Here is a 23,925-nt window from a genome sequence, read left to right on the forward strand (position 1 = left end):
TCTCTCAATGTCTTTGGGCTGAACCTAACATGCCACCCCTCACTTCACTTTTCATGACCTTTATGCTATTTAAATGCTTACATGAAACTAAAACAGGGTTGGACTAGATGACCTCTAAAATCTGAACAAACCCTGAAATTTTAGGATCCTTTGAATCATTGCAAACATCCAATGAAGACTAAAATAGGACGCATATGACCCAGGCTGTTATCATGCCAGCAGTAACATTTACTAAATGAGACCTTTGAGATGAAATTTTATATCCTGTCATTCTGTACACTGCTCCAAGCTCAATACTACACATATTTCCTTGGCAACTTCCTTTCCCTCTGACTACTGCAAAAGGAGACAGTGTGGTCTGCAGGCTTCCTAGACTATCCTAGAAGTAACAGAGTTCAGAGTTCAGCTGAGGCGCTTCCTGCCAAATCTGCTGTAGATACAGCAAAAGTTTTTCTATGTAGCTAAGTTATTATAAAATGTCAGGAAACTATATGCATTGCCCATACCTAACCATAAAAGGATTTAATGTGTGTGTTTCAAATTCAGCCAGAGGACCATCTGACTCCTGGCAGAGGCCTGAGGTGCAGGGATGACAGCAGAATCTGGGTAAAAGACAATTGAGAGTAACCACAGAAATTACCTACCGAACACTCAAGACTGTCTGGTCAAGTTCTAGTTCTTTCTCCAGTCAATGACTGCTACATCCTCTTTTTAGCTCTGCCTTGACTCTTCTTTAATATCGCGTATCTTTTTTAGCCCCATTCCCATGCTAACAAAAGATTATTCAAACAACTGTTAAGACATAACACTCAAATTAGTTTTCTCAATTGTCCAAATGCCTTACTCACTACAGCTGAGAAGACAGAAATATTAACTAACCTAATCAGAAATCAGTTTTTTTCCCTCTACTGTAGGCCTTACAGTGAACTTTCTAGGTTTGGTCCGATTCCACCTTAAAGGGCTCAAGTGTCATCACTGGAAGGAGTTGTGGAGTTGGCCGTGACACTCCACTGATGGTTTCCTTTCCTCTGTTTACTCTTTGGGGGAAGGATATGACCTGAATGCTTCAGCCCTCAACGAGGAAACAACAGAGAGAAAATGAGAATGAGATGAATGTTTACATGTCACTGTCTGAGGGCTTCTACAGAACGTTCAATGTGAGAATTTCCAAAGGCTGACAGATGGTATTTAACAGCAGTCAAACATAAGATTCCTAAGGCTTGCTATGAGAAACTGAGTACATTTTATAATATGTTCTAATATACTGTAACACTGGATTATAACACAAGCATAATTACTGTTGAAAATAAAGTTATGAACTAACAAAACATTCTCCTTATTCTAAGTTTAAATAATTCTTGGGGACCTAACTGGATTAAAATTGTGTGAACAATCTGACCAGTACTCAGAAGAATCATCATAGCAGGTACACAAAATAGAGAATAAAATTTTAATGGTATCAAAAATGTAGTACTTGTTGGAATAAAGTTGCAAAATATTACTCAGTAACTGACTCAGCTTCTAAGTCAAGCTAGAATTACACATACTCTGTATATTACTTGAGTACATACAAGTACATTCCATGATAACATGCAGAGACATGGAAACAAGAGTACTGTGAAATCAAAATCACCATCTCTATTGATGAAAGAATGAATTGAAAACAAAACCCCTATCCAATAATCCAGAATATCTCATTTTGAAAAGGGGGTTTTGAATGTTGTTTTCAAGAACTCAAATAACTTCCATGTGGTTAAATTGGATTTTTTTCCTCAATATGAAAAAAGGGAAGCAGATATATTCCTATAGCTATGGGAATATACTTTTCTTTTTACTCTATATCAAAATGAAAAGGTTTGCTAGGTTTTCACTCCTCTCAGGTAAAAGGGGCTCTTCACATTCTAATGGTTAAGAATGAATCCCTTGGGACTTCCCTAGTGGTCCAGTGGTTGAGACTCCACGCTTCCAATGCAGGGTGTCCAGGTCCAATCCACGGTTGGGGAACTAAAATCCCACATACCGCAACTAAGCCTGCAACTAGAGAAGCTGCAAGCCGCACGAAGACCCAGAGCAGCCAAAAAAAAAAAAAAAAAAAAAAGAGAATGAATCCCTTAAAGCTCTTAGGCATTTGAGTGTCATACCACCCAAATGCTCACATACCTTTAATGATAAAGTCATATGGGATATGAGTTTAATTCTCCTGAGAACTAAATAGACCTACGAAATAAACAGGGTATGAGAATGACCTGAGTTCACAGGAATCTCTCAATTCGAAAGACATTGCTTCAGCTTTGCTAAGATTGCATCAAAAGCCTTTTATAGCAAGAGTTTCTTAGTGAGTCACGTATCTGGGCATGGAGCCTTGGGATCTTTTTAAGCACTAAAAAGAAGTGCTTTATGTTGTGCAAATTCAATGAAAGGCCAAAACAGATAGAGGACTGACAGTGCTGAGTAAAACCCACAAGTAATCCAAAGATTCTATCATCTTAAAAAGAAAGGAGAAGGTGAGATGTACAACCGACCAACTTTGCTCCCAGTTTGACGATTCCTGGGGAGCTTAAGATAAGCAGAGACAGCACCTTAAGTGGAACCCAGTGGGAGCCTCTCAGAAGTATGGGTTGGTTGTGGCAGAGATGGCTACTGATCCCCTCTAAGTAACTCCTCCTTTGAGTGTGAGAACCCAAGAATGTATATGACGAGTAGGGTAAAGTACTGGCTTCACAGTCATTTCTCCAAATTATGAATTGCAACTTCTGTTATTATTACTGTTTGCAAAACAAGAGGTCACATGTGAATTATCAATGAACAGCACATAAAAGAATATGGTCTGTCTTCAGTCTGAGCTCTGATTTGCTCTGTAATCGAGGCACTTTAAATGTTTTGGTGCCTTAGTGTACTAACATGTAACATGAGAATAACGCTCATTTACTTACCTCAAGAAGCTACTACATAGGTTATTAAATCGCAAAGCACTTTGAGCTCCTCAGATGAAAAGCACTGTGGAAAAAATTACAGCTGAGGAAACTCTTTCAATGCCTCAGAATCCTGAACTATTGTGTCTATGTCTCAATTACGATTCCTTAAACACTTTAAAAATAAAATTTGTTAGTGGCACTCCATCCCCTTTTTATATGTTAATTGTTTGGCACACAGACGTTTATATACTTAAAATTTAGTTGTCATACTCCCTACTCCAAAGAAGTTTACTAATTTTCCAGTAAAGTTTATTAAATGTACCCATTATGGAGTATTCCATGTCAAGTTTAGAAAACTTTAGCTTTCTCTGAGGTACACGGGACATAATAAAAAGTTCATTTTTTTTTCAAAATAATTGAACTAGTGTTATTTGTGTAAAACTACAACTTTTTAATGAAAAAAATGCTGAAAGTATGCCACAGTGTCTATATATTCATCTGAAGAGTAAAAAGATGGAGTTCTGAGAAAAAAGGGTCTTAACACTATAGAAAATAAATGTGGTTCTTAAATTGTTCAAAGGAAACATTTAAAAAAATGTAATGTTTCATACATTGACATAAAACAATTAGTCAGAGGTAATAAACTATAAATAGTTAAAATGTTGTTTCTATTTTAGCATTAGTTTTTCTAAACAAGTTAAATTCAAAACATTTAAAATCTGTTACACTCATGTTTCAAAGAAATTGTGGAAATGGAAGCTTTCATGGAAATCGAAAACAATGATACCACCTTGTGATCTTTACGTAGAATACCCTGGACCTTGATCATTTTAGATTTATAACATATTTTGGTTAATACATTAGATTCAACCCATTAATATGCCTTTATATTTGGGAGAAATTAGATTGTGGTCTATGACCTTGCAGTCCACCCAAGTCCTCCTTACTTCCAGGTCTTGCTTGATTCTCTGCAGGGGGTTCTGTCAGACTCATACTTAAAATGATGAAAACTATAAATAACTTCTTTCAGACGGAACATTTGCTTTGTTTTTTAAAGTAAAATAAAGTGCTTCTAAATTCAAATATTTCTTACCCTAAACAAAAGTGAAACATACTTAAACCTGAAACTTCCGTATGTTGACATATATTTTAACAGAAAAAAATCAGTTTGGGGCCATTAATGTCCTTCAACAGTTCAGACTGGATCAAAGCTGGGTTTTGTACTATTATCGTGCTCATGTTTGTACATGAAGGTTAAAAGAAAGAGGGCAACATCCAAGGACGACCAATAGGCAGTGTGCGATGTGACAGCTGACCAATAGCGGCTCTCCACAAGGCCTTCTCTGAGTTCAAAATCAATTCTGTGATCCAATTCCACTAAAAAGAAAAGAAGTCAAACAAATGAATAAGTATTACAAGATTGGCTCTATACAGACTTACTAGAGTTGAGAATAAAAATTTACCAAATAGAAGTGACTCTCCTAATTATTATTACTATTTTTTAAAAAGTGACTTTCCACTCTAATCTTACAGGAAAAAATACTCAAGAGCCTCAGCAGCTCAGGATTCTATTTGGTGAACCCTTTCCTTTGTGTGCTCAGGTCAATATGGAATAATAAAGCAAGAAAACAAAAATCTCGCTTGGTATCACATAGTATATTTGGAATAAAGAAACTGGGCTCAAATGCTGGCTTTCCCATTTAATCTTTGTGCCTAATCCGTAAAATAAGGCAAACAGCCTTCTTGCAGAATGATGGGCCAGGCTTACACGTAACAATGCCTACAGGAGTGCAACAGGGCACTCAAAGGGTCCTTCATTGGGGAGGCCCTCTACATCAACTGGCTCAGGGAGACGTGTTGGAAGATAACATCTATTACAGTCCTACCACGTTTTCCTCTCCACTTGGCTGAATTCCCCAAAGGCAGCCACGACACACCCTAGTCTCTATCCTGTCAGCACAGCCTAACATGCACCTGGGACATACACGCTCATTAAATGTTTGTTCAATAAAAGAATCCACTAGGTGGCCAGGAAAGTTAAACTGGGAGGAACAATGCTAATTCTTGAGAGGCAGGATTTCATTTTATAACAGTGCTGTCTTCAAACAATTCAGTGAATTCACTCAAGTCTTTTCTAAACACACAGAAAGTCCCTGCAATACGTGTTAGAGAAAAACCACCTTACCAAATCAAGGCGCTAAGATTGTGATCGGTTCATCTAACAAATCCTTAGAGATAAAACACTTAGAAAACGATAATTTGATCTTCAGGAACTCCTTTAAAACTGTCAATGAGACATACAATATTTTGAAGGGTCTGTCTTAAAAATAAAAAGCACCGAAATCACTACTATTCAGACACTCAAAGTATGCTCTTTGTTCAGAGTACCAGCAGATGTGAAAAGTAAAAACTGGCAAAAACTAAGGGGGTGGGAGAAAAAGTTGGGTTTTGCTTTACCCTGGAAATTCGGTAATTGCATATAGGAAATCACATCATTTTAGAGAATGATTTCACATAAATGTTTAGCTAATGCTTATTTTAAACAGGTATTTTGTGACAATACCATTTGGTGATTTAAAAATGCATTTACAGTTGTTATTTTCTATTCAATTGTGCTTTTCTGACAAAGAATGTCAGAAAATATCTACCCAGTTAAGGTTATAAAACCCCATGAAATATATCAACATAGGCTTTTCACAAAGTTTTTTTAAAAACAAAATACAAAGTATTTTTTTCATTTAAATTATAAGCTAATCCATAATAAGAAATAGTTGAAATCCACATGTGGAACTGTGGGATAGTAATGTCTTAATTTTTTACCTTTTGTATTCCACGGGACATTTGTGTTAAATTGGTAGGTACATTCTGGCACAACAGACAGGAAGATGAAAAGAGGAAATGAATTCTCGAGCACCATGAAGAGGAGTCAAGGTGAAGTTAGTTATAAAGAAAAAAAAGGAGAAATAAGAGGAAAAACAGAAGAGATGGGAAACATGCACAGTAAAATTGGTGAAGCCCACACCAAGTTATTTCTAAGAATTCACTTTTAAATGCCACTGTAGACTGTCTTCCTAGTCCAAGTCTTAGGTTGAACTGTTGTTTTAAAGTCAAAGAAAGGGAGATTTTCAACTAGTGTTATTTGGCTCCACTTTGATTTTATGTCCCTGAAATTTATTCTTAATATGCTATTACTGTGCAACACTGCCTTTCATATACTATAAACTCAAATGATAAATTTATTGTTCCATTATATTATATGCCCTTGTACTTCTCATCACCCAGAGGATCTTCAATAAGTGTCACTAACTAGATTGCCCCTCCCTATCCCTTTCTATTTATCTGTAGGTTGTCCCCATCAAAATGGGAATTAGGTAGCCAGCTTGTACCTGATGAACCTATTTTAGTCTCTCATCTTCCTTAAAAGGTTTACCCCAGGCAGTCTGGCTGCCATTGCAGCTGACCTCACGTTTGTGTTGGTTTTACAGGTGGATGTATGTATGTAAGAGGGCCTATGTCTCATCTTCCCCCTTTCTGTAGATCACAGAATTCCCAAGGGAGTGGGGTTACTACATGGCAGCACTATTCCATCAATATATGTACTATGAGATGTGCTCTTGGCCAAAGTTGGCCCAAATCTACATGGAGTTGCCTTGGACCCACTTTCTCATTGTTACCATATCAAGAAGGGGTGGCAGCATACAGGTTAGTAGTTTTTTCCGAGGTTCTCTCACTGAGTTAGGTCAAAAAGAAAGGAGAACATAAAATCATCACTTTGTCCTTCTTTCTCTCTCTCGAGAGCCTAAGTGCTAAAATTCCTCTATCTGCAAAAAAAAAAAAAAAAAAAAAAAAAAAAAGAAAAAGATAAAAGAATGAGATTCCTGAACAATTGAAGAGAGGTAAAAATGAAAAAAAGGTTGTTGGCTTTTAACAATCATCAACAATTAGCACTGTGCTTTCAGCAGAGAATTCTTTTGTGCACAAGGCCTGTCAACATGGATATGGTGTTGAAAAGTAAAATATATGAATAGAAAGTCACCATCTTAGTATTATAATGTGTACTAACTAGACAGCCTTCTTCTATTTAATGGGAGTGTCTTAACTTCCCTGGAGAGAAATTTTCAAAAACGTAATGAATCTTAAAAGTTATCTTATTTGTAAATAACAATTATGGTCATAATTGCATGATTTTTTGCTTTAGGTAGATACCAAGAAAACCACTTAAAGTACTAGGTAAAGGAAACTGGGTTTCCAAATGACTGGTGAAAGATTCATTTGCAATAAGAAAGATTGTGCTCAGAGTTCTTGATAAATTATGTCTGCTTATTTTTGTGCTGCCTCAGAGCGACTATATATTTCATGTGGTTAGGTGTTTGACATCCAAGGAATATTTAAATTTTGTGACTTATCATAGCTTCAAATATATTTAAGAATATTCTCTAACCATCTTTTATTTGAAAAAAATAACAAAAACTCCATAATGAGTTTTATAACCAGTTGTCATTTCTAACCCCCAAATTTTCCGACACTAATATACCCTGAAAGACATTCATATACCTAACATTTGACAACAGATGGGCTATTTGGGTAAATACAGGCTCATGGGTTGAATATAAAGAAACTCCTGGAGATGCCCAGATTTATTGGATCCTCTACCATCTGGTTGGAGAAATGTTCCTGATCATATTCAGAACTACTCCCTTCCACTCATCCTTAGTTCTCCTCAAAACTAACTTCTGGTTCTCTACATACTCTGTGTTTCCCACTTCTGTGTTTCTGCTTATGCTGTTTATTCTCTCTGCACTGTCTCTTCATCTCTGCTTATCCAAATCCTACTTCCACGAAGCTTTTTTTGATTTCTCCAGGTTAAATCATTTTCTCTTTCCTTAGAACTGTCAGAGGCCTTTACCTGTTTCTCTGTTATGTGGCTTATCACGTTCTATCATATATTATAATTATTCCTGTAGTTATCTACCTTCCCTAATAGAATACATGCCCTCTAAAAAATACTTAACTTCCCCACCAGCATTTAAAATCTTTATGGGCAGCACTGAAATCTGTTTCATCTTGGTATCTTTTCTAGTGACTACCTACTTGGCTCATGGTAAAATTGTTGAATGAATAAAAACAGGAAAAGAGAAAACAGAAGCCATATACATAATACCATCTGAATCAGATCAGGGTGGTGCAATTATGATTAGTGGTCTAATTGCTTGGGTAGCTGGGATGGTTTTAAGGTAGTGAATAAAAAGGACTACTTGAATGTAGGACAAATGTGTAAGTGGATTAATTTTCCTTTCTCCAACTAAATATGCAAAAAGCACACATCAATTATTTCTCTATGGAAGTGACCATTACATGAACAGGGACCAGAGAGAGCACTTATATAAGATCATTTCTTGAGGGGATTTCACTGAGTTAGATCAACACAAACTGCTATTATAGAGCCCAAAACCCAAATCAGCTTGTTATGCTGAAACACTGTTTTGGAATCTATATCAAGTAAGATTTTTTTTTTTAAATAGAAAAAATGCATGAAAATTAGCAATTATAAATACAGAAATTATAAAATTAGATATGGTTAAAAAATCCAAGGAAACACCTGTAACTTATTTTTTTGTTAAAGGTAAAATTCGATATTTAAAAAAAAGGAAAGAGAAAGAAGCTATAAAAAAAGGAATGAGAAGTTAATGATGAAAATAATTTTAAACTGCTAAGATTAATCTTTACTGATACATTTTGAATCTGCTGAAAATTAAGAGACTAAAAATATCTCTTACATCCAATAATAATTTTTTCAAAGCAAACCTACACCTCTGAAGAACATTAAATATTTGTGTTGAAATCAGTATCAGTTATGGCATACCAACAGCCCTAGGGGAAGTGTTATTAATATCTGAAATAATTAGAAATGATAAAATCCTTTATACTATGAAATCCTTTTAAGTATATTATATGAAAAGAATACTGAATCTCTTTGAAGGCTGTAGGGCAATAGAGGAGAAAGAGAATGGCCTCATGCTTTTCTCCCCTCTCTAAAAGGTTCCTTCTTTGTAGAAGCATATAGGAGTATCATATATTTTAGCACATTAAGGGTCTAATCAATACTCGGGGGTTTCTGGACCACTATATTTAAGATTAGAAAATACAGGAAGAGAATACATATAAAATAGTCTATTAATGGTAACATTCAAGCTGATCTCATAGAACTGATCCAATTTTTCAATGAGCGGGAGAAATCTAAGTAGATCATTTTCATAGGGCTCTGAATGCTATTCCTGACATATACCATACCGAGGGTATTATCTTTATTCTGCATTACATTTTCCGGAAAAAGAAGTTGTGGGAGATTAAAGAACGATTCTTGAAGTCTGAAATCTGTGAAAAAAAAACACAAGATGCTGTAAAGTGTTGGTTGATGGTTACAAATGGCCTTCAGTGATGCAGTGGCCAAAAGTTAGAACAATACTCCCAAATAAGCTGATTAAACCTAGCATACATAAAGAAGTACACACGTTGGTTTTTGTGAAGAGCTCTTTCATGGAAAATGTAAGCATAATTAACTCTGAAATATAATGTCATAATCTGTTAACACCCAAATATCTCCCAAATGTATAGTTCATTTAAGTTCTAACCTAGAGGCAAAACAATGCTAAAAGAAACAGATTCTTTTCATAATATGTTACAAACACAGGGGAGTACAAGAAATGAAACAGTAAAACCACTGGAAATAAGCCTATACTTTTCAAAAGAAATGAAGAGTAGCTATATAAGATGCTTCAAATTGATGTCAATAAGATGGTTTCAACTGACAACACTAAATCTTCAAAGAGAGAAACCTGATTGATCATGAATTCACAGTCTGTGTCCATCTTACCCTCAAAAAGCAAGAGAATCAAAGCCGGTAGCTTCAGAATGAAGGTTATCGAGAAGAACTGAGTCAATCAAATGTGAGCAGAAAGGAAGGAAGGAAGGAAGAAAGGAAGCCAGAATCACCTAATCACAGTGACCAAATTCCAGAAAGAAGATTTAAGGAAGAAAGGTTTTATGATTTGCAACATATAGCCAAAAGAGCAATTATGCCTTAAGAAATTTGTCTAAATCAGGATTACATAGAAGAGTGTATTACTGAAGCAAGTCCAAGAATTAGTAAGGTGAATCTTGGGGATTTGATTTAAAAGGCATAAATTCTCCTGTAGTAGTGGTCCAATTTTAAAAGTTGGGCTTTTTAAATCTGTATCTAAAGATGAATACATGAAACTAAGAAATCATGATTAGCTCACAGTTAGTTGAGTCTATAGTTGGCAAGTAATTTACCGTTAGGACCAACAAAGAATTTATATGCTAGAATGACAGAAAACATATTCTGTTAAGATATTAATATATAATAATGCAATACATCTAAGCATCTCTACTCACTTGTACTGGAAGAAAAAATAGGTTTCTTCTTTATTATCACTTTGAAATTTCTACATTAAATAGTAGAAAAACTAAAAGATAGGTTTCTTCTCTCAGACCCTATAGACTTCTCTCTGTATGTCTTCATTACCCCGTCTCTTGGGCTCAAAATACCCTGCTCTTCTTGTTCCCTCCTCGTTCACCCTAATGGTTATTAGCATCATTGCTGTGCATTAACTTTACAAGGAATTGTGACTTTTTACCTGCCATTTTACAAAATTCTTTGAAGTTATTTTTCCTCAGAAGTTTAGTTTGCTTTTGACATCTGCATGTTATAACAGAATTTTGTATTTTCACAATCTCATTTCTGATAGTAAGCAGAAGTGAGAGTTTAAGTCAGCAATAGTACAGGAACTCTTATAAGAAAACTATGAATTTTGTACAAATATCAAAATCTGAAATGAATTTTCTAGGCAGTGTTCAAAAGGCTTGCAACTATAAAATTTTTAGTACTCAGAGTCTGACATAGATAGGATTAAGTTAAAAAAATGGAATTGGCCCAAATAGGAATGTCCAACTCAGAAATGGCTAGGATAATTCATCATGGAGTGGAGGTGGCTCTGGAGAAAGATCCAGCCCCTAGGACTGTCGCACGGCAATGAATGCTGGTTGTTTTAAAATTCAGAGTAGCAGACACAGTAAGAAAACAAGGCTCTAAGTATCTGAAATGAAATGTTTAAAGATTTTTAGAGGAAGAAAATAAAATTTTCTTGCTATAGTTACAGAAAGGAAGTAGCTAGTTTCAGAGTCAACATTTCCTTATGTAAGTCAATGGAAAACTAGGACTTGACTTATTAGTCTTATTTTACTGGACATTTAAAAATAAGGTTCAAGTTTACATCCTTGGAAGTAAATATATACTAAGTGTATTAGTGTTTCACAACTATTCAGGAGTTTAGACCTTATAAATCCACTGGAAAAAATTAAATAAAGCTCCATTCTAATATAAGTCCAGTATAATTATCCTTTCATTCACTCATTTCTTGAGTATCTATTTTACAAAAGGTAGCTGGGATAGGATTGGAAGCGATACAGTGGTTCCAATACAATTAAAGCTCTGAAGGTTTTATAATTCGGTTGGATGAAGGGAACTGAGGGATTAGCACCAGGACAGCTTTGGCATAGCAGTTTTAAAAAGTATCAAGAGAAAATACAGCATAGATTTGAAGCAATTACATGAATTTTTAAGGCTGAGAAGACCATATTAAAAACAAAAAACCACTTTAGAAAAATCAGGGAGTGCTTACCACAAAGAGATTTGTTTTATGCTTGATGTGTAACACCTCTGTGCCATAAGGCCCTGATTATTAATGCTCTTTACTTAATTCACCAACGCAGAGAGTAAAAATGCATTTACCTAGGGATTATTCCTAAAAATGTAAGTAGAAGAAAAAGCATTGCTTCTTTAAAAGCTAAGGCAGGCGTTAGATTAGATTAAGAGTTGACTGCTAGTGTTAATATCTTAACCCTCTGTGCTCCGCACGTTTTAAAAAGGAACGGTGTAAACCTGTAAAGAACAGTATGAACTAACATGCAGAGTCAAGAAAGCCAGAACTGCTATGTGCAAGGGTCTGCGTTGCCACAGTGGACGTGGGAGGTGAGGCAACCGGCTTCTTCTCGTCTTCCACAGAGTCCCTTGATGCCTCAGATGGCTGTGATGCAGATGAACGTCCGAACCTTGAGAACAACATTCCTCCAAGTCCCTTTCCAATGCTCGCAGCCCCTACATTTCACAAAACAGGGCAGTCATTCTGTTGAATTACACCACACACCAGGCTAAAGAGCACCACCCATATTTACAGCCAGTTGGCAGAGGGACTAAGCCCTAGTCACGTTTTTCCAGGGTGGGTACATAAGAAAATTACAATTTATATTGTAGGTTTCTAAATAAAAATGGTGTTGAATAGAATAAGAGTTGTACAAACTCCAGGAATATAGCTTACAAAGGCGTAAAGATTCTATTTTATTCGTGATCGTTGTTTTTTAAAGTATTTCGTAAGATTACAAATGTTAATAAAAAGAACCATGCCATTCACATGGGCATATATTCACTATTGATATGCTTACTCCTGAGGTTAAGTGGATATGTTATAAAAAGCTATGAATAAACAATCTTTATGACGAAGTCAAATATCAATGAGTCCAGCAGATAAAGCCTTTTTATAGTGCCATCTTGTGGCATTTTATACTAAGGCAACTTGTAACCAAAAGCAATGGACAAACTAAAGTGGCACAGAATTGAACTCTGGCGCTACACCATTGTGGCTGGTACTGGAGATCATTCAAAGAGAAATTAAATACCCTTGTTGCCCTCAGGAAGGACACATATTTCGAGAGACTTTTAGGACAGGGATCAGAGAACTGGTCGGCAGGGGCACCCTTAGTACTCAAGCACTCCCTCATTTCATGGATGAGGAAGCAGAGCATTAAAAACTACGTGACTTCCCAAGATCTCACAGTAAGTGATGGGGCCAAGATTAAAATGAGGGACTTGATTCCCCGATCTTTTTTTGTGCATCCAGCTATCTCATATTCTTTAACTACAGGATCTGATCTAATTAAGAGAACTCTAGGGCTTTTGCCCTCAAATATGAACAGTGAGAAGGTGGTTAACACTAACCATAAGGATTAACTGTTGGATGTTTTGTAATACATAGGGTATTTCCAAGTACTTAAAATTTAATGTCTATATAAAAGTGCTTAAATTCATTGATAAGGAATACTGAAAAGAAATTACCTAATATGCTTGCTTTGCCTATATTTGTTATAGATTCCCCATAGTGTCGGCGGGACAAGACTGGTGAAGTCACAGGGCTTGGTATTGTTGAAATGCCTTCACTGTCTGAAATTGAGGTAGGTTCTTTTGCTGGGTGAAGAAAGCTTGGCTTCATATACTCATAAGGTAGAGGATTGGAAGTATTATACCAGTGGATCTGGACTGGTGAAATGTTGCTGTAGTGTTTCAGTATTAACGGTTCTAATCTATAAGCCTTGATTTAAAAAAAAAATTCAAAGAAACAAAACATTAAGGTACAATGCTTGGATTTTAGTAAACTGTTCATTCTCATTTTATTGCATGCTCAGTAGACCTTAGCAAATGTTTAAAAACCTGATATTCTTAACATGCGTTCTTATTTCTTCACTGTTAATAATATGTAGTTTGTCTAATTATAGATCCTTGATGAGATTATAAAAAAACAATTAGTCTAGGCTAATAGTGCCCACTCATTTGTTTTTCAGAGAAATATTCATTTTTATTGTGTTCTGATATCATCCAGCAATTAGATTTATATTAGTCTCACAAACAAAACTGAAGCAGTAAGCAGTAACCTGGAACACAGCAAATAAGGTCAATGTTTAATATCTAAGCTCCCAGTAAGCCCTACTTTCAAGTAGATTCATATAGTAACAAACACGAGATGATGGTATAAGACCATTTGTCTAATGTGAAGTAGGAATGATACAGCAGAAAAGCCAATGGACTTGGCATCAGAACTCCCTGAGTTCATATTCTGGCCTCTGTCACTAATTAACTATATGACACTCACCAAGTCACAAGGTCTCAGAGCCTCAGTTTCCTGAGCTATAGAAAGGAGATAACACTTCCTACTACCTCACAAGGATGTTGGGAAGAATAGATAACTTTGGAAAAACTGCCTAGTACAATTCTGACATAAGCTATTTAAAATAAATTTTCACAGAAGAACTATAAAATGAATAATAAAAATAATTTGTAATAATAAGTTTGGAACCCTCCTTTATAATACAGCTGACCCTTGAACAACACAGGTTTGAACTGCGTGGGCCCACTTATTCGTGGATTTTTTTCCCCCATAATTACATGTTACAGCACTACATGATCTGCAGTTGGTTGAATCTGTGGATGCGGAACCGTGGATACAGAGGGCTTCCTGTAAAATTACACCCCAATTCTTGACTGAGCACAGGGTGTACCCCAACCCCTGAGTTGTTCAAGGGCCAAGTGAATAACAAAGTTTAAGACTGTACAAAGTATAGGGTATATACTGAAAGTTTAGAGTTCACCTATGATCTCAAGTTCACCTTCAAGTTATAGAAGAGTGAGTTAAATGAATGCATATTAACAAAATACTCAAGGTCTAACTGAGTGTTTTGCACACATTTTACTTAATCCTAATAACCCTATGAGGTAAAATATTATCATCTGCATCATATAGATAAGAAATAGTCTCAGAAGTGAGTTGGCCAAGATCGTGCAGTCAGTATTTGAATCTAATACTAGATTCCATTTCAGTGAAATTTCTTAGATATAACCATTTTGATTCTTTAACATATGAGAAATTTTCTAAAATTCTGGTGTTTGGTCAATGTTATATTTATTTGGTACTAGCTAAAGATCTTTTAAAAGACTTTATAGAATTATATAAAGCTATTTTTCAGAGAATAAATGCTATTTAAAATAGTTTGTCTTAAATCTAGTTATATCTAGCCTTGTCCCCAAGAGGATTTAAGGAAGAATTTTTCTCATCCAAAAATCATACTTGGTGTTAAACTGGTTACCTGGATGCAGACAGATCCTAGGAGTATTTACATTAAAAAATTTATTTACAGTACAAACATACAGAGAATGTAAAAATCCAAAATGTCATAATTCCACCAAGCTAAAATAAATTCTTCCACTTTTCTATGTTTAATACATAATGTTTAAATATTTTCATTTCTAAGAGGATCTACCAATCACATTTCAATGTTGCAGCATACTTTAGAGAAAAAAGTATTTAAAGTGAGATTTTTAAAATTTATGGTTGCTACATTATTGGTATTACAACTGGTTAAGGTTTGAAAGTCCAGATGACTCCTGTCTTTTGGATTGTCTAAAGATAATATTTTTACATTATGCTTTCATCCTATATATACAACATAAACAGAACATCTTTAAGGTATTTTATTTCCTGATCCCTAAACTAATCAAAGAACAAATATTTTAAAAATATGAACTCATGCAAATGTAATAGATAAAGGCATATTTTGGAGATACCGCAGGTTTGGTTCCAGATCACTGCAATAAAGTAAATCACACAAAGTTTTTAGTTTCCCAGTACATATGAAAGTTAAGTTTACACTATATCTGTTAAATGTGCCACAGCATTACGTCTAAAATAACAACATACATACCTTAATTAAAAACTAATGCTGTTGGAAAAATGGCACCAATAGACTTACTCAACGCAGGGTAGCCACAAACCTTGTTTGTAAAAAAACGCAGTATCTACAAGAGATGTCTGTAAATGAACGCTTTCTCATAAATTCAGCAGTACCTTGAAAGATTTCTTACAGAGTCTCTTAGGAAAAATTTAATACTGAGAGATAAATGTCCATATTTGCAACTCACCACTGGATCTGTTGGATGAAAAATGTTTAGTAATCGGTTACAAATCTCTCTGGGCAAAATATGGTCTTGACATCCAGTGTTTCCTGGGCGGATGCCACGCAATGCCAAAAAAACTGCCAGCGGGGATCCCATACAGAAGAAATTTTCAACCTACAATGATAAAGTCATCCTAAATTTTAAAAGTAGTGAAGTGTTTTTCAAAGAATTTGGGTACAACATAATATATGGTAAAATACAGATAATAAATTTATCTCCAAATATATATCTTTTTAAATGAGTTTTGTCTAGATGGTATCTGCATTACTTATTAACTATATAACAACCATTAATTATTCTAAACAGTCTATCCAGGAGCAACTTCCTTATCTTTAAATCTAATAGAAAATGAAGAATGAGAATAAGGAGACGGAAGATTTATTAAGCTACTATTTTGTGTAAAGTAATAGTATATTAGGTATTCTAAAACATATAAAGACCAATAAGGCAGAGCTTCTGCACTCAGAGTTTACAATCCTGCGGGAGAGGCGGAATAAAATAGTGCATAATAGAGGGAAAGCGTGCTACAGGAGAGTAGACAAAGGAATAATTAATCCCAACTTTGAGGGCTTTACAAAGGAGGAAGCATTTGCACTGGCCATAAAAGATGAAAAGGATTTCCAAAGTTCCAAAGTTGGGGTTGGGATATACTGGGGCTGGAAGGATATTCCATACTGATAGAACCACATGAACTAAAGCAGAGGGAGGAAAGAAACTGGCTTAATTTAGAGAATAAAAGTAACCTGATATGGTTGAAAATTGAGTGTGGGGAAAACGTAGCTTGGAATGAGAATGTACAGAACATTGACTGTTTGACTAAAAGAGTTGGGCTTAATTTATTTTACAGGTAGTGAAAGACAATAGGATTTGACCCATGTTTTAGTAGGTTAGTAAATCTGGTAGCAGCTTGTGAATGAACTGGAAAATTAAGAGGCTAGTGACTTGGAGACAAGTTAGAAAACTATTGAAAGAGTTTAGGCAAAAGATAATCTGCACCCAAGAGGACAAGCTGTTCCATTCAGAAATGGAAATTTGAGAGATTAGGATGGAATGGAATCAACATGAATGAATGGAGATGGGGATAAGGAAGGTGCCAGAGGCAATTCACAAGATTTGGGTCTGGCTGACTGGGAAGATATTAATTAATCCATTAATTGTAACAGATACTCTAAGTAAATCATGTTTTTGTTCATAATTAGTTTAAGGTATCTGTAACACACCTAACAGGTAATTGAGAATTTAAGACAAGAAATAAAGAATTGGATATGCCAACTTTTCTTTCTTTGTTTATGATTGGTTTGCAGTTTGGTAGACAAACACACAAAGGAATTATTCTCTCTCAGATAAGAGTAACGATTGATTTAGTGTTATCTATATCCATCAAATAATTTTAAAGGTGAAGAAGAGCTTTAGACATTTAGTCTAACCGCCTCATCTAGAGATGAATAAACAGATGAATTCAGAGACGTTAACTGATTTTGATTTGGCTAATGTTACACAACTAGTTAGTGGCAAAGCCTCATGATCACAACCAAAGCTTCCCACTCTCTAGACCAATGTTTGTTGACATTTTTTTCCTCTTTTGAAAGTTCAATGGTAATGTGTGACAAATCTAACACTTTTATTTATGAAAGTAAATCCATCTGCCAGTTAACAGGCATAGAAAGACCTCTGTTTCTTTTAGAACTCAGGAGTACTAAATATTAATTTGCTAATTCATCATATATTCCTTTTTAAATTTCAGATTTCTATATTTTTTTCTCTGTAATTAAATTAAAAATTCATATTATTAGACTACATGACTATGTGTTAGAAGGATACACAATTATAGGGCATCAATTCTCGTAATGTGATAACTGAATTTTGAGATAATAATATACTTAGTGGATTGTACTCAACTCTCTAGTACAAAACCCAGGACATGAAATAGAAGAGTTTACTTTTACTATCAGATCAATGCTACATATTTAACATTGATTATACATAATAATGGTGGTAGAGATGGAACTCAAATTCCAGGTGGGGGGTGACTCCAAAGACCATGCTCTTATGGCTTTTATTTTATTTTTATTATTATATTTTAACATCTTTATTGGAGTATAATTGCTTTACAATGGTGTGTTAGTTTCTGCTTTATAACAAAGTGAATCAGCTATACATATACATATATACGCATATCTCCTCCCTCTTGCGTCTCCCTCCCACCTTATGGCTTTTAAATGTATCTTATAACTTTACCATATGGCTTTTAAATGTATAAGTTAAAAAAAAAAAAAAACCTTTATAAGTCATAGAGATAGATTCAATAAGAATTTTTGCATCATTCCATCACTTAACCTGTATGTTAAGTTCCCATGATAAAAGATATCAAGAAGAAACAATATAGTACACTAGACGTGGGCATATATTCAACTGGAAATGAGTATTAGGAAACTTATGTCATGTTGCATTTAACACTGCAAACAAATTGTTATTCAGGTATAGGCTGTGTCTTCTCCAATGGTCAGGTCAATGTCAATGTCTCTCTGCAACTTTTTATTTTTCTAAACCATTGCTTTCGACAGCTCTATTCCAATGCTCACATAAGGTCTCTTTTTCTAGCTCTTCCTGCTTTCCTACAGCCTCCATGCCCTTTATCCTGTATAGTCTAGCCAAACTGGTTTGCTCACTTTGCTCCAAACTGTGTGCACCTCATCTTGTGCTTTTATCATACAGTTCTTATTGATTAAAATGTCAGCTTTCCATCCCTGGAATCATCACTGATATAATTCCAGTTATTTTTCTTACCATATACCACTAGTTGGTCACAGAGATTTGTTAAATTCTAAATATTAGATATTTACCAGATCTGTTTTTCTTTTCTCACTATTTAAGATTATTTGGTGTTTCTTGGACGTACTATGAAGGTATATCCCTCCACGCCTTTGTTTATGCTGTTTCTTTCAAGAACAGAGCAGCATTTCTCCTTTCCTCTACTTGGCAATATCCAATTTACTGAGATTAAGTAAAAATGTCATTCATTTGTAAACATTTACAGGCAAAATTAAACCTCCTTCTTATGCATACATCATTCTTTATACTGCCAATAGACCCGGTAACACTGTGTTACATATTTTGAGGGCTAGGAAACCATCTTGTCCATTCTTAGTGAAACCCAGAAACCAGCAGTGTCCAACACACTGTAACTGTTAAATAAAAAAAATCATTTGAAAGAATAATTAGGATTTCATTTGAACCCTAACATCATGCTTCAAATGATGTTTGAAAAAAACCCTGAGATCAACAATGAAAATATCACCTGTCTTTCCTTACCTTAAATTTTAAGGCAGGTGTTTGTGTCATAGATGATGCCTTCAATCCGTGTAGCCGTTCTTCTATGTCTCTCAGCCTAGAAAGGAGTATGAGATTATGTACACATTCATATTTATAATTTCATAAGTATTAGATGTTTACCAGTTCACTAAGCATAAAGAATAAAATAATGACCCATCATCCAATCCCTCAAATTAATCCTTATTGACAGAATTTAATAAATGTACCTGCTGTAGTACAGAAAGTCTAAAAGTTTATGAAGGGACTTCCCTGGGAGTCCAGTGGTTAAGACTCCGCACTTCCAAAGCAGGGGGTGCAGGTTTGATCTCTGGTTGGGAAATTAAGATCCCATAAGCCGTGTGGAGTGGCCAGAAAAAAAAAAAAAAAAAAAAAAAAGGGCTAAAACAAAAAGTTTATGAAATAATTAGTAAAAGTACCCCTATTCGTCCAATACATGCTGTTAATAGCTTTTTTGGGGAAACCTTTAGTAAAATGTGAGGTACATACAAGCATATATACATCTTTAAAAAAAAACACAGCAAGTGTTCATACCACATACACTATTCTATATCTTTCCTTCTTCTACAGTTAATAATGAATCTTAGCAATCTTTTCACTTGTCTCCTGACCTACTTCAGTCTTTACAACAACTGTAATTGTCCATCATACAGATAAACCAGTTTAACCTTCCTCTGCTGATGAACATTTGGGTTATATCAACTTTTTCCTATTACAATGTTCTGTATCTAAGTCTGTTAAATTTGTTTTACTGGATTTTATGTCTAAAACATGGCTCTGAGGCTTGCCAACATGACATTTTCTTTCAAAACTATCAATTATTTCTGACACTAAAAAATTTATATATTTTTCCTATGGTACTTAATAAAATTCTAAATGAAATCCTTAGACAACTTCTATGAGACAAAAATGAATTCAACGCTTCCTGAGTGAAAATTTAAGTCAGCTAAATTGTTGTTTTTATATAATTCTAACTATCAAAATGAGTGACTTTTCACTGTTCTAGTAGAATCAATCAGATGATCATTAAGAGAACAAAAGAGCATGTAACTAGAGATGAAGATAGGAATGTAGCAAAGAATTAAAAGATAGTATCAGGGGCTTCCCTGGTGGCGCAGTGGTTGAGAATCCGCCTGCCAGTGCTGGGGACATGGGTTCGAGCCCTGGTCCGGGAGGATCCCACATGCTGCGGAGCAACTGGGCCCGTGAGCCACAGCTACTGAGCCTGCGCGTCTGGAGCCTGTGCTCCGCAACAAGAGAGGCCGCGATAGTGAGAGGCCCGCGCACCGCGATGAAGAGTGGCCCCCCCTTGCCGCAACTAGAGAAAGCCCTCGCACAGAAACGAAGACCCAACACAGCAAAAAATAAATTGATTAATTAATAAACTCCTACCCCCAACATCTTCTTTAAAAAAAAAAAAAAAAGATAGTATCAGGAAGGCTGCAAATGATAATTATAAAATCTGTCAAAAATATGTATGTCAACAAAAAAAGGGCTTTAAAATTATTTTCAGAATAATAAGAAAGGTGAAGGCCCATCTCTAAGATCAGTAAAACTATGAAGGATTACAAGCTAGTAAACATTTTCAGTATGGATTCTACAAAGTGACTCAGCTTGGAATAAGTTTTAGATTTCACTCCTAATAAACTGTGAAGAAAAGACAGAAGGAAAAAGAGCAAGATGGAAGAATAATTCATTCCATACTATAGGAAAACACCTAATTAGTAAGAAAATTAAGTCTCTAGCTTGATTAGGCATGTTATTCAATAATCTTTGTACCCGAAACAATGTATTTTTTTCTTTACTATGAAAATCTTAAGTTTTCACCTAAGAAGTCCAGTGATTCCATGAAGACATTTTAAATTCTTTTAAGAGATTAGGGTATTTTACCGTTGTTTAGTTATATAGAGCTCATCAAGAAGATGACGTTCTTCATAGCTCATCCATTGTTCATCAGGCAACTCTTCTTCCTTCTGCAACAACTGTTCATAGAGTCGAACTGGATTCCAGCCAGTCATTATATCATAAGTGATTACACATCCCAAGGAATGTGACACTATTGAGACTTTACCCCCTTTTTCTTCAAAGTCTGGATTCCGAGAACAGAAAAGGGAATATAATCGATTCAGCTCTTGCTGAAGGCCTTTAACTAGCTGTTTGAAATAAGAAAACATCAAATTAGAGTAATCACTGACTACTATAAACTTTATTTCTAAACTCAAATACACTAAGGAAGAAAAACACATATTACTGGCCAAATGTATCTAGGTTATTAAAATTAACTCAGAACCCTACAGGAAATGAAGTAAAGGTATATGTAATATTTTAATCCATATCAGCACTAAAGAATAAAGGCAGATGTTACCCACACAGATCCTTTCATAGTCCTTAAACCAATTACTAAAGCCAGCAGTTCCAGAGATTTAAAAAAAAGTTCCATGCAGATTCATTCTAGTAGATTTCCAAAGAGTCCTGGATATTTCTTCTTCATTGCAATGGACTCATATGCAATTCTAAAGTCTTGTACCTTGTAGTTTTTAAGCCACAGTAAGTTTTAGGAAAAGAATATCTGAGTTTATGGTAACAGGGTTACTAACATATTGTATATGCAACATATATATACTATTACTTTATGCATTCTTTTAAAGATTTTTTTTTTGATGTAGACCATTTTTAAAGTCTTTACTGAATTTGTTACAATATTGCTTTTTTTTTTTTTTTTTTTTTTAATGTTTTGGTGTTTTGGCTGTGAGGCATGTGGGATCTTAGCTCCCCGACCAGGGATGGAACCCGCACCCCACGCATTGGAAGGTGAAGCCTTAACCACTGCACTGCCAGGAAGTCCCACTTTATGCATTTAGATAAGAGTAATGTAACGAAAGCCCATTGTGTGACAAAAGAAAAAGCTTATGTTGGTCTACTTGATATTCCAAAATTCCCACTAAGTTGGTAATATAGATAACAGCAAAAGTTGTTTTTAAAAAGCAGGACTTTTTTAAGGTTTAGAGGTTAATAATGTGGAGAGTATCATAGCCATTTTTCTTTGTAAAACTGCTTTCTTGAAATTTAGCTTTAACAAATATTACTGAAATATTCTATGAAGTGAGAAGAACAAGGTTCTTTTGTTACTCAAATTCATTCATACGGGGCCCTGACCTGACTTTTAAGGCAGTCCTCTCCTCTTCCTATCATTGCTTACTACTATTTAGTTATAAAATTCCTGCCTGATATTCAATTTCTCACTTCAGTCCTTCTTAATATGTCAGCTGTTATTCAGACAAACAAACATTATATACTGCTTCCATTTTCAATCTTTAGCCTCCACTAGGTTTCACTGAACATTCTTTAGCAGATACAAACTGGAAATTATTTGAGCATTCATGCTTGGTTGGGTTAGCAGTGACATGAATGAAGGTGCAATGTTCTTTCTGATTGCTGACATCACAGAGCTCTATACTGCAATACTGAGGTCTGGTTAAAGCTATTGAAACCATGTATTGGGTCTGGAGGGCTTGTTACATACAGATTGCTGGGCTCCATCCCAGAGTTTCAGACTCAGCAGTTCTGGGGACCACACTAGTGGCAAATGCATATAAAAATCTCCCAAGACATGGGTTGTAGGTAATTCTAGTCAACAGAATTTAAGAAATAGGCAGTGATATCAAATTACATGCTCTTTTCAAAGGGAGCTATAATGTAATGCTTTGGACTTGGCTTTGATAAGAATGTGAACCAACCCTTAAAATTTTGTTATTTTCCTAATTTATAATCTACATGAAGGGAGGTGTAGAAAAAGCTAATGTTTCAATAAAATAAATTCCTTTAAAAGCAACATTTGTTAATAGTTTTTACTTTTGAAGGCCTTGATTTTAAGACTCCTACCATGTAAGAATAGAAACACTAGATCCCTTTGTGACCAACTACATTCATTTGGGATATCTGAACCAAGATTAATGATATACCCTGTGATCTTGATTTTATTAATTCTACAATATTATCTAATCAGTTCAGCTAACCTCTTACATACGCAGGCATTGGATGGCTCTTCAAAAGTTTAAAAGTTTCTAATTCTCATAACCACTGCCCCCAAATTAAAATTTATGAAGAAAGTCAACCGAAGAGGAAAAAACCCCAGCAGCTTCAAGAGAGAATCCAAACACCCAAAATAGGGCTGAAGAATATAATTAGTCATTTGTCCTTCTCCCTGTTACAGGAAATTTTTTGTTGTTGTTGTTACAGGAAATTTTAATGAGAAAAAGTAATTTAGAGAGTTTTAGTCATATACATCAATTAAACAATTTTCAAATAACAATGGCAAGATAGGGCCATGACAATTCTCTTTATAGTTCTTCATTTTTAAAAGCCATTGAAAAGAGAGTTCAGATGTACAAAAGATATACAGTTCTCTCTGGATTTTTCATGTTACTTTATTTAGGGTTGAAGAAAGAGCCAAAGGCTCTCTGATGATGTCTTGATAGAATGGAGTTAGTTTCTTTTTTAAAAACTGGTCCTCAGAAAGTATGGCCTGAGAAGTACTGATCGATACACAAAACTTTTTCCCTAAGCACACCTTTTTAGTGCACAATCACTAATTAGGGTCCTCCCATGTGCATCTCAGAAACTTGAGTGAAAAGGGGCCTTAGAGATGATCTAACTTAAACTGCTGTGAAGATAAAAGTCCCTTCAGTAACACGCCTCTTAAGGGATAAGGAGCTCAGCATCTACCCCAGTGAGTGTCTTCATCCAGAAGTGGTCACTCCTATTTAAAAAAAAATTTCCCCCCAGTTTTACTGAGATATAATTGAGATAGACTGTTTA

General features: G+C 35.1%; 1 protein-coding gene across 8 annotated transcripts in view; it reads right to left on the bottom strand.

Moving 5' to 3' along the window:
* Positions 1-1,436: 1,436 nt before the first annotated feature.
* DDHD1 (DDHD domain containing 1) overlaps positions 1,437-23,925 on the bottom strand; it is a 91,309-nt gene continuing 68,820 nt past the window's right edge. For 3 of the 8 annotated variants that reach the window (XM_030855003.2, XM_030855002.2, XM_030854998.2), the window contains 7 exons: positions 20,998-21,260; positions 19,090-19,165; positions 15,742-15,891; positions 13,108-13,360; positions 11,902-12,093; positions 9,207-9,290; positions 1,437-4,292 (listed from right to left, as the gene is read on the bottom strand). In XM_030855003.2, the coding sequence (XP_030710863.1) occupies positions 4,111-4,292; positions 9,207-9,290; positions 11,902-12,093; positions 13,108-13,360; positions 15,742-15,891; positions 19,090-19,165; positions 20,998-21,260 (1,200 nt within the window). In that variant the 3' untranslated portion in view covers positions 1,437-4,110. The remainder of the gene's footprint in view (positions 4,293-9,206; positions 9,291-11,901; positions 12,094-13,107; positions 13,361-15,741; positions 15,892-19,089; positions 19,166-20,997; positions 21,261-23,925) is intronic. The other 5 variants (XM_030855005.2, XM_030855004.2, XM_030855001.2 and 2 more) reach the window with 3 other exon arrangements.

The sequence above is a fragment of the Globicephala melas genome, chromosome 2 (assembly GCF_963455315.2).
Source record: "Globicephala melas chromosome 2, mGloMel1.2, whole genome shotgun sequence".
Classification (NCBI taxonomy): domain Eukaryota; kingdom Metazoa; phylum Chordata; class Mammalia; order Artiodactyla; family Delphinidae; genus Globicephala; species Globicephala melas.